The sequence below is a fragment of the Acipenser ruthenus genome, chromosome 42 (assembly GCF_902713425.1).
Source record: "Acipenser ruthenus chromosome 42, fAciRut3.2 maternal haplotype, whole genome shotgun sequence".
NCBI classification, from domain to species: Eukaryota; Metazoa; Chordata; class Actinopteri; order Acipenseriformes; family Acipenseridae; genus Acipenser; species Acipenser ruthenus.
In genome coordinates this window covers 10,463,937-10,475,642 of record NC_081230.1, presented here as the reverse complement: position 1 = coordinate 10,475,642, position 11,706 = coordinate 10,463,937, and the positions used below count along the sequence as shown (strand labels likewise).

The window sequence follows — 11,706 nt, the reverse complement described above, 5'->3', positions numbered from 1 at the left end:
TATTTACAAGAAAATTATATTAAATAAGAACTATACCTACCTTGGAGCATCTCTTGGACAACTTGTTGCTGTTGGACTGCCACTGGAACTACAGAATAAGCATCAACAAACAAACAAACAAACAGTCGGGTGAGAACATTCTGGGGTTGTTTCCATTTTTTGCATGTGTTTCTTTTTTGCTTGGTTGGATTACTTGGATTATTTTTTGGACTTGATTTGTTCGAGACATTGTTTTGCATGAGTGCTATGTGTGTGATAATTTTTGTAATATATATATATATATGTATATATATATATATATATATATATATATATATATATATATATATATATATATGTATAATTTATGCATTTATAAGTTTTTTTACTATATTAGTAATTGGCTATTTCATATCTTTATTTCCTTGCCTGACTTTAAAATTGTTTGTTGCTTTACCCTCTACTATTTGTGGGCTTGTCTTAAATCATTTGCAATTCACTTGTGTGTAGTTTACTGGTGTGTGTGGCATTAAATTTGTTAATTGAGGACCCTCGTTTTTTTGGATTTATTCGCTGTTGGCTGAAGCTTTTAGTTTCAAACCGTTACAATGTGGCAACCAATTGCAAAAGTAGAAGTTATGAGTCATGAAGATAATTTTGAGCCACCCTTTTGACTGTCTGTTCTACTAAAAATATGGTCTCTGTCTCCTCTGTATGCAAGAGTTTTGCTCAAGTTGCTACATGCCCAACTGTCACAAGTTTGGCAGTGTTATGTGGGCTTGTTCTCAAACTGACTCTGCACTGAGTGTTGTGACAGGCTCCAGGTTTGCAAATCTTAATAAAGCTTGCTGTTTGAGAATCTACAGTCTCTCTTCCTTTCAATAGAATTTCCAAGACAGTTATTTCAATAAGTCAAGTGAAATCTGTTTTTTGCCAAAATTTCAAGGAATCTCCAAAAGGGTTCTTTAATTATTCAGGGGTCTAAAGGGTTAAAATATATAAAAGAAAATAAAATGTATATCCTAAAAGGTTGAAGGGCTCATAAGTGAATGGTCATGGGTCAAGAGTCAGTGGTCGGGGGGGGGGGGGGGGGTGGTCTATGTCCAATGGGGACGGGCGCGGAGGATGAAGAGGGGCAAAGACGAGCCACGCGCGTCAAAAAGTCCAGCGCTGGACTTTTTGACGCGCGTGGCTCGTCTTTGCCCCTCTTCATCCTCCGCGCCCGTCCCCATTGTCCCTCTCTGTTCCTCCCCATCGTTTCTCTCTCTTCTTCCCAATCTCTCCATCCTCCCCCTCCCCCTCCCTCCTTTCCTGGGGGGCTCCCATCTCTCTCCAGCCAGCCTTCTTTCTCAGCACTGTATTTACTCACACACGTTCATCTCAGCCACTTCACTCATACCAAGCACAATCACTAGCTCAAGCCACACAGCTCTTGCTATATAATATATAAAGAGTTCAATTGTTATTTATAACTCATATAATTAGTCCAGTGTCTATTTGTGGTTTGATTTTATTACAGTATATTTCTATCTTAAAATGATAAAAAAAAATATTATATTGTCACCAAAGTGGTCATTGAGGATTATATGGTTAATGTTTTATACAATTTAATTCTTTGAAATTAAAAAATATATATCTATATTACACAACTTTTCATTTATTCCTCACAAATCAGTATTTTACAATTCAGGATAATTGGGATATATGCTAATTACATCATTCCAATAGCTATTTATAATTCGTATAACTAAGTAAAATTCAATTTAGGGTTACAACCTATTAATTTATATATTAAAATAAGTTCAAATATTATATTGTTATCAAAACGGCGTTTGAGGATAATATATGTTCAATGTTTTATACAATTTTAATTATTAAAAATATATATTTAATTTTAAATATATGTACCTTTCGAGTTAAGTGTCACAAATTGAATTGTGGGTAATATGAAAATATATGGGATATGGAGAAACCCATTGAATTATTCTGCCGTAAACACCGTAATTAACCACCAGGGGGAGATGTTCGGAAACTACATGCAATCTTGTATTTGACCAAATGTAAACAATTATCATTTTGTCTACGAACATCCGATCCAGACGCATGATACGTCTTTGGAAAGCCACAAAACGGCTTTTTTAATATAAAAAAAATAACCCCTGCATATTGAGCTACAGGGCACAGCACGAGCAGTGAAAGCAGGGTCCCCACAGACTTCTATCAGGCGCGTTCACGGTCATAACAAAGCCTACGTCAGCATGCGCGCTTCACAGAATGTCCGCCCCCATGCTTGCCTGGAGTTTCACATCGCAATAGGATTCTCCTCAGGTAAAACAAAACCGTATTGTTAATTATACCTGTTTAAGGGGCTGGTGTTTTGGCTGTACGGCTTCATCTCATCCTTTTTGTTTGTCATAATCGAAAGCGCGCCAGCCTCCATTTTCTGTGTTTGTTTTTACCCTTTGCAGTCCATTTATTAAGTGCGCAACAGGCACGTCAGGTTTTCACACGCGCAGTTCATTTTAGACGCGCTGTTTAAAAGTATTTTTTTTTCACAGTCAAACGGGTTTAAATGGCCCTGCATATCAACAAACCACTCACTAGGCATCTCCAGCCCCGCCCCAGCCTTTCGTTTGCTATAGCGTTTACCTATGTAAGAAATAATAATAATAATAATAATAATAATAATAATAATAATAATAATAATAATAATTAATAATAATAATAGTCGTACATACCGATCGATCATCTCCGGATCACTCGTTTTATCACCAAACTCCTCAATAATGCGATCCAAGTCATTATTTTATTAAAATAACATCTGAAAAAAGCTCTACAAATGTCCATGATAGTCTCTGTGCGCTGACGCACTCAGCCAGCTTGTTTACTATGAACGCCCCGTTATCTGATACCTGATACCATGTATGACTATTCATGAGATACGCCTTTTTTTTTTTTTTTTTTTTTTTTCGACTTGTCTCGGCTCCTGTCGCTCCCACTCGGCAATTGAATGGTTTTCTCGGCTTTTTCCGGAGAAAAAACGACTAAACACCCGTTTATTGCGTTGCTATAATGATGTCGGACTCAGTCCGACAAAGGACCTGTGAGGAATAATTGCAATGTCGGACCCAGAACGACAATGGACCGCAAATTAATGTTGCTGTGTTGTTTTTTGCTATGGATGATTGATCTGATTGCCCCCGCTAATGCTTTATTGTGCACACACGAGGTTGTTGCCTCTTCATGGTTTTAATATCACCGGGTGTGTGTTAATTTCTTTTTATTGTTGGGAGTTCGCTGCACACGAGTTGTGAAGGAGTGACGTCGCTGTTTATTATATTGTTGTTCTTGTTCCCTGCAGCATTGATTGTTGGCCAATCTGTATCTATCATTTTGGGATCCATGGTGGTTGCATTACATTAGTCACTTAAACTGTAATTTCTGATTAGAATTCACTGTGTTGTTTATGTATTTGTTAAGTCTGCGCAGATTCTGCAGATTCCGAAAATTCATTGGCTACTTGCTCCGATTCTGCGCAGAATGACGGAAATCTGCGTGTCGTGAACGCACCCGAACTCTCTCCACACACAACACACAACACACAGCGTTCTTGCGCCTGCCGCCACTCCTGCACACGTGAGCGGAATACATGCAGGCTAGAGTGTCTCACGCGTGTAGGGCTGTGTGTTGAAATGAACCTGGAAACAAATTCATATCCATGCGTTTCCAGCAGATGTGTCCGTCCTCGCCTCTTGCTTTGCTCGACTACCTCTAAGAGAAATGTGTTGGGCTTGTATCTTCACCTCAGTGTTGCTATTGTGTTTAAATTGACATATTGTTTTCGGCCCTTGCATTAAATGTCGGTTCATCTGTGAGACTGAGAAATAATTCTCACACAATATTATGGCTGTAGACCAAGAGCAAGTTCATAATACTGGTCTGTGACAATGTGAAGCACTTCCAGTGTATTTATTTATTTATTTATTTATTGCATTTATATAGCGATTTTTGTACAAGCGTTTCACAAAGCACTGTACAGTACAGAGCACAAAAAAAGAACAAACCACAATACATTTCTATAGCATGCCACACATACAGACCATAATAATACAAAATCAGCAGTTTTTATGAAAGTGTGTTTTTGCTCTTGACAATACTCGACCGTCCCCTCGCTAGATTGCTCTGATACTGTGTGTGTGTGTGTGTGTGTGTGTGTGTGTGTGTGTTCTTGTCTCTCGCCTGTACGGTGAGGATGAAGATGTGGTTTCAGTGTTTAATGCTCGTCCCCTCACTGTGTGTTCTTGCCTCTTGACAGGTCTGTGAGGATGAGAAGGTCTCCACAGTCTGGAGTCTGGTCTCTGACAGGCTCAACATACCTGTCAATCAACAGGGACTCCTCTACAAAGGCAAGGCGCTGGCAGGTAGGCTGAACAGCACAGCACAGCACAGCACAGCACAGATCACCCCTCATCTCGCCCCTCACCTCACCCCTCCTCTCACGCCTCGCCTCACCCCGGGTCAGTGTGGCACAGCCTGCCTGCTCTTCTGAACAAACACTTCAGTGTCTGGAGCAGCTACACAAGGTAACCTGAACACAATAAACACACACACTGCTATACACACAGACACACACACACACACACACACACAGTGAGAGTCTGGAGCAGCTACACAAGCTAACCTGAACACAATAAACACACACACTGCTATATACACACACACACACACAGACACACAGTGAGAGTCTGGAGCAGCTACACAAGCTAACCTGAACACAATAAACACACACACACACACACACACACACAGACACAGTGAGAGTCTGGAGCAGCAACACAAGGTAACCTGAACACAGTAGACACACACACTGCTATATACACACACACACACACACACACACACACGCAGACACACAGTGAGAGACTGGAGCAGCTACACAAGGTAACCTGAACACAATAAACACACACTGCTATATACACACACACAGTGAGTCTGGAGCAGCTACACAAGGTAACCTGAACACAATAAACACACACGCACGCACACACACACACACACACACACAGTGAGAGTCTGCAGCAGCTACACAAGGTAACCTGAACACAATAAACACACACACACACACACAGAGTGAGAGTCTGGAGCAGCTACACAAGGTAACCTGAACACAATAAACACACACACTGCTACACACACACACACACACACACAGTGAGAGTCTGGAGCAGCTACACAAGGTAACCTGAACACAATAAACACACACACACACACACACACACACACTGCTACAATGCACACCGGATTTAAAAGTATGTTCTGTATTACAGTGCCACATGTCTTCTCTTTTGGCAAGTGATATTTTCAAAATAATATTGAGTGGCAATAAAGAGTGCTGACTGTATTTGAACCCGGAGTAACTGTTTGTTAAGGTAGTTAGTAACACTTGTGATTGTATTTAATGATTCTTTATATAGCCGTGATTGTCTTGATTTCAATGCAGTTAATTAATGCAGAAGTTGTTCTTCCCTGCAACTATTGTAAGGATTAATGCTGCCTCTTTCAACTTGGGGTGCATGCTATGTATTTTTTGGGGGACACTTGTGGGACAGGTAAAGTTGTATATAATGTCCAACTATGCTGAAAGGATTTATAGATTGCTTAATTTTTTATTTTATTTTAGGTGATGAAGTGACACTTTGAATATGGGGCCTGATGAGAGAAGTATCCTTTTCATGTGGTTTTGGTTTTGCCGTTGTGAGCAGGTATGGGAGACAGCACTGTGTCTGCATGTGAAATAACAAAGTCATCGCAGTGGAGGGACTCTCTGAAGGCTGCTGTTTGTGGATTTGTCTTGTAATGTGAGTGATCTACTGTACTGTGATGCCACTGTCTGTACGCACGCTGCACTGCAGGGGAGACACCGCTGGCATTCACAGGGCATGCTTGTTCATTTAAAGCATGCTGCACTGCAGGGGAGACACCAACCTTCTGGACAAAGCCAAAACAGATAGAGGAGTGACCAAAGTGATCCTATCATTCGGAATCAACAACAAGGACCAGAAAGTCAAAGAGACAGCTATCAAAAACCTACAAAGGATGTACAGGTCAGCAAAGACAACCTTCCCAACTGCAGAAATCAAAGTGCCACTGGTGAACTTCTCACGAGCACTAGACATGCAGGTCCAACGGAACTTGGAAGAACTAAAGGGATTCATCTCAGCCAACCTACCACACATACCGCTATTACCAACTGAGAAATTTCAAGTAGGCGGAGACAACATCCACTGGACAACCAACACAGCCAAAGATATGCTCCAGCACTGGTGCCAGCATTTAAACTAGGAGACCCCACAAGCCCAAATATCTCCAGGGAGGGGGCATCCAACATAGTCAATCTATGTAAATACTTCACACCAACAGAGAGTCAAAACAGCCTTTTGAGCAAAGGCCTCTCCTTCATACCCACACCGCAAACTAAAGCAACACAGAAGCAGACACTGCGAGCAGAAACACAAGACTACCATAGGAGGCTAAAAATCGCAACCTTCTTTGAAGAGGAAGGAGACTCAAATCACATACCCTTCCTACCCAAATCCAACTGGGAACCAAATAACAACCAAGTTCCACAGGAAATCACAGAGATTATTCTTGAAGATCTAAAAACAATACACAGCCTGAACCCAGGTAACTACAGAACAGAAGACAACCTAACAGCACCAGAAAGGATTGCACTTAAGGAATTACAAAAACATACCGACATCATTTTCAAACCAGCAGACAAGGGAAGTTCAATAGTAATAATGGATAGAGAAGACTACATCTTTGAAGCCAACAGACAACTAAATAATCAAGAACACTACAGGAAATTAGACTTGATTCTGCTCAGGAAATTAACAGAAACTGACACACACACTCTACTACACAAAACCAGCTATCACCCTAAACACACGTTTAGAGGTTTAATAAAATCACAACTACTCAGATTCCACAGAATTTGCACACAACATACTGACTTCCAGGCAGCTACCAAAGTTTTATTCACAGCACTCAGACAAAGGGGGTACTCCCGTTCCTTCCTCGGAGGAATAAGGAAAACCTTCTTAGAACAAAAGCCTAGAGACAACAAAAAGATTATTCCACTCATAACTACCTACTCACATTTTAGTGTGGCAGCTAATTCACAGATAAAACAAAACCTAACCAACAAATTACAAGACACCAACCTTCTTACAGGACACAAGATCATCTCAGCCTACAGAAAAAACAAAAACTTGACCAACTATTTAGTGTCCAGTAAACTGCCTTCACTTAATCGCAAACCAACAAAAGCATCACGACACTTCAAGCAACTTTCCTCCCTCCGGAGCCAATCCACAGGCATCACATACAACATTCCACAAACCTTTACACAAAACAGCAGGAACTGCATCTACGCAATACAATGCGATACATGCAAAATCATTTACATTGGAGAAACAGGCAACACTATCCGAGTAAGACTAACACAACACATCTATAATATCAAACACAAAAAAGAATCACAAACACCTCTAGTAGCACACTTTCTACAACACAACTTGGAATCTCTGAAAATTACAGGGCTGGAGAGGAACCAGAACTGGACAATCGGAGAAAGGAAATGGAGAGAAAAAGACTGGATCAACAAACTACAAACAACTTTCCCGCTAGGCCTGAACATTAGAAACTCCACGATAGACCTACACTAGAAAAGGAGCTCCAAAACAAAAAAAACAAAGAAAGAAATCCAAAAAGAGCCAGATGGCCAGTGCATCTTTCTTTCCCTGAAAAACCAACCAAGTGTGGAGTTCTCAGGGAAACAAAGTTCCTACCTCACCCTAACCCTAACCCTAACCCTAACCCTAACCCTAACCCTAACCCAGAGTCACACTTTTGATGGGCCACAGCTGGAGCTGCGTGCCTGCAACGGAGAGTGGGCGAGCTGGAGAGTGGGAGAGCTTGGGAGTGCAGGAATGTAGAAGCACAGGTTTATGGGGCTTTTGGTTGAAATGCAGTAGCTTGCCTTAGATTGACTCATACCGAGAGATTGCAGCATATTTGATAAGAACCTTTTTAAGTGTTTCTCGGCTGTGCGACCAGATAGAAGCTCCATTTAAATGGCTGTAGTATCAGAGAATTAGTCTCTAACAGTATTCATTGGCCTTGTAATGAATCCTGCAAAAACTGATTTATAAGAAAAAGAGAAAAAAAGATTACTGGCAGATGCAAATTCACTTCTTTTTTTTTTATTTCTCTGGAACAGTAAGGGCTAGAGAAACCATTCAAACAGTTCCTGTATCAGGGTAATAGGTAGCAAATTTGAGACCAATCCGTTGAAAAACAGAGTTTTTATTCAAAAAAAGCAATTGTGTTTTGTGGATTTCAATGTTATCCTATGGGATTCTCGTCAAGTTGCGGGTTGGTGCAAAATTCGTATTTTCCCTATAAATACGAAACGCCGGGTGCTATCGTTTCAGGTAGGGCATTGTTATACAGATAAGGGTGTCATCTACACAACGAGACCGTTCCTGGGTTGTAATTCCACACCTGCACTAAATGGCACGTGTTATTGTGTCTGTTTTTACGGTTTTGGTGAAAACGCCTATACGTTTCAATGGGAATCACATTAAAATTAATATTTCAATAACCCCTGGTGCTACCACCTCATACAAGGTATCGTTGGATAGGTGTGATTGCAAGCTACAAAACAACACCGCACTCGAGTTTTTATTCGACTGCTACACTAAATAACGACCTTAAATATGTTTCGTTTACATTTGGCGAAAAAACGGCCCGTTCGTTTCGATGGGAGTTTTTTTTTTTTTTTTTTTTTTTTTTTTAAATTAATATTTAAATAACCACAGGTATTACTGCAAGCTACAAAACAAGACCTTTAGCACGGAAACGAGTGTGACCCTAACCCTAAACCCTAACCCTAACCCTAACCCTAACCAGCGCCTCTGACTCAGGAGAAACAAAGGTAAGTTTATAATGTTTTTTTAAAAATTGCAAATCAGTCTTTTTACAATTTAGGGAAATTGGGATAAATGCTAATTATACAATTCCAAGAGCTATTTATAATTCGTATAACTAGCTAAAATCAAAGTTAGGGTTTGTCTTCATTTATTTACATATATTAAAATAAGTTAAAATATTATTGTCACCAAAACGGTGTTTAAGGATTATATGTTCAATGTTTTATACAATTCTAATTATTAAAAAATATATCTAATTTAAATATAAGTACCTTTCCAGTTAAGTAGCACAAATCAGTACCTATTGAATTATGGATAATATGGATATATACAGGATATGGAGTAACCCATTGAATTAGTCTGCCTTAAACACCACAATTAACCACCAGGGGGAGATGTTCTGAAACTACATGCAATCTTGTATTCCGCCAATTGTAAACAATTGTATTTTTGTCTCACCAATAATAAGTAAATATATTTGTCTTGTGTAGCTGCTCCAGCGGTCTCGTTGTGTTCAGTGTATTTATCTTGTGTAGCTGCTCCAGCGCTCTCACTGTGTTCAGTGTATTTATCTTGTGTAGCTGCTCCAGCACTCTCGCTGGGGAAATCATCCAAATGCCTATGATGGTCCAATAAGCTACAGTCACATTATTACACTTCCCTCTATAAAAATGACAAATACTCCACAAAGAAGAGTCAAAATGGACTTTATTGATTTAATTAGAGGGGGTCATGAAACAGAAAGATCATTCCTCCATGGTATGATCAAATCAGTGTGACAGACACACACACACACACACATACACACACAGAGAGAGACATACTCTGCTGTATTCTGCTACTAGATCACTTCTGTTCAAGAATGCCCAGAAGCACTGACACCCTGTTGTTTTACCACTCAAATCAATAGTTTTCTTTTCAATTACTGTATATTATTATTTTTTACTATTTGTCTTTAAGAGGAGGTTAAAGAAGGCTGGAGCAGTTTGTTTGTCTTCTACATTAGCATTTGCAATACAAGCACATGGATTTTACAGCTGAATGCACACCCCTTGACTCGTTACAGTCTCACAGTGTTGCTGGTGCTGCTTTAGCAGGTGTAAGTGGGTGTGGATCTGTTCTCCTGACCTGAGCTTGGTCTGCGGTCTCAAACAGTGCAGCTTTACTGCAAACTACATCACAAAACAGAAACACACGACTGAAGGCCACACAGGCAGGGAGTGTTCATCTGAGGACTGACTCCTCCCTCTGTCAGCTCTGGCTCTGTTCATCACCACAGCTATTGTGCCTCAGCTTTTATATATTTTGAAAGCTTTGCTTTTGGAATTGCAGTGAACAGTCTGTTTGTTTAAAATTGATTTTTCCAAGTGGATCCACAGTGGATAGGTAGGGTAAGGTTAGGCTTGCTTAGGTAGATCAATAAGAATCTTATTTCCATCCCTGTTACTAGAGTAATGATAATAGTGACATTAGATGGAAGCTGTTGATACTTCATTTGGATTATATAGATTTTATAATAATTCATAATATGAATATGTTTTGATTATAAAAAGGTCTGCATTATGTATTAATTACAATTCATAACAATGAAGAAATTAAAGAATGTGGAAGCTTTGATCATTATATTTACACAGTTATGTTTATCTTAAACATACAGTTGTAGTGTAAATAACTACAGTACGTACTGTACAGTTTATTGTGTGTGTTTTAATGAAGTCAGCTGCTGTAGGTTGTACCTGCCGCTGGAACTCTGTTTACACCGCACCGTGGAACTTTTAATTTTATTTGTATTCTGATTAATTTTACTATTACTTTTTCAAATTGTTTTAATTAATTGTATTGTAATTGTTGGTGTTATTGCCTTGTAAAGAGCTTTGAGATACTGCTGTATGAAAGGTACTCCTCTATAATAAATAAACATGCTTAATTACAGTGTTCTTCAGTCTAGTATCCCTTCCACTGACAGTCAAGCACAACCCTATTCAATTATGTGAGGAGAACCGGTAAACTGATGAGTCAAAACTTAAGATATGATTATTATTATTTAATATTATTTTGTTAAGTTTACTTAAGCATTTTATAAGGAATCGGAAATACACATCATCAAATATTATTAATAGGTAATGCGATCATCTTTATTTTTTGCATGAAATATGAATTCATATTGGTTCGCCGTTCACCGTGGCGGTTTATAATTTTAAATGTGATTCATATTGGTTCACAGCGTTCACGCTGGCGGGTTATAGTTTTAAATATGACCTCATATTTGTTCACAGCGTTCACGCTTTTCTAAACAGGAATTTCAACCCTTGGCATGTTTACCCTCTGCTCCTGCTCTGAGAATGCTTCACTGCCCATTCTGCACACTGAGACCTGCCCTACGCTGCCCCTGCAAGCAGGCGCAGCCACTGGAACAGCACAGCCGGTGCTCATGAAGAATGGGGTGTGTGGCATTCAAAACGCCAGCTTTAGTGACATCAGACAGCCTGCAGAGTCTGGCACAGCAGCACGTAAGAATGGCATCGCTGGCATGGTTCCTGTGTGGCGCAGACGTGCACAAACAAAGCGATTGTTATGAATGCAAACTGACACATCCTGGGTGGAGGTAGTGGGGGTTGTATTCAATTGAAGCTGATTGATTCACACAGCCCCTGCTGCCTGTGAAACACTGCCCACTTTAAATACAAAACGGGAGGCGCTCTGAATTTAATGAAGGAGAGGTCGTTCAAAATGT

General features: G+C 39.8%; 1 protein-coding gene across 3 annotated transcripts in view; it reads left to right on the top strand.

Annotated features, from left to right (window-relative positions):
- The window catches only part of LOC131709305 (uncharacterized), an 11,920-nt gene extending 854 nt beyond the window's left edge, over positions 1-11,066 (top strand). Inside the window, exons 1-3 of one of the 3 annotated variants that reach the window (XM_059011698.1) lie at positions 1-129; positions 4,295-4,562; positions 5,660-11,066. The exon at positions 1-129 is cut by the window's left edge and continues 854 nt beyond it. In XM_059011698.1, the coding sequence (XP_058867681.1) occupies positions 6,780-7,706 (927 nt within the window). In that variant the 5' untranslated portion in view covers positions 1-129; positions 4,295-4,562; positions 5,660-6,779 and the 3' untranslated portion in view covers positions 7,707-11,066. Of the gene's footprint in view, positions 130-1,906; positions 2,308-4,294; positions 4,563-5,659 lie in introns of those variants that run through there. The other 2 variants (XM_059011699.1, XM_059011697.1) reach the window with 2 other exon arrangements.
- Positions 11,067-11,706: the final 640 nt, after the last annotated feature.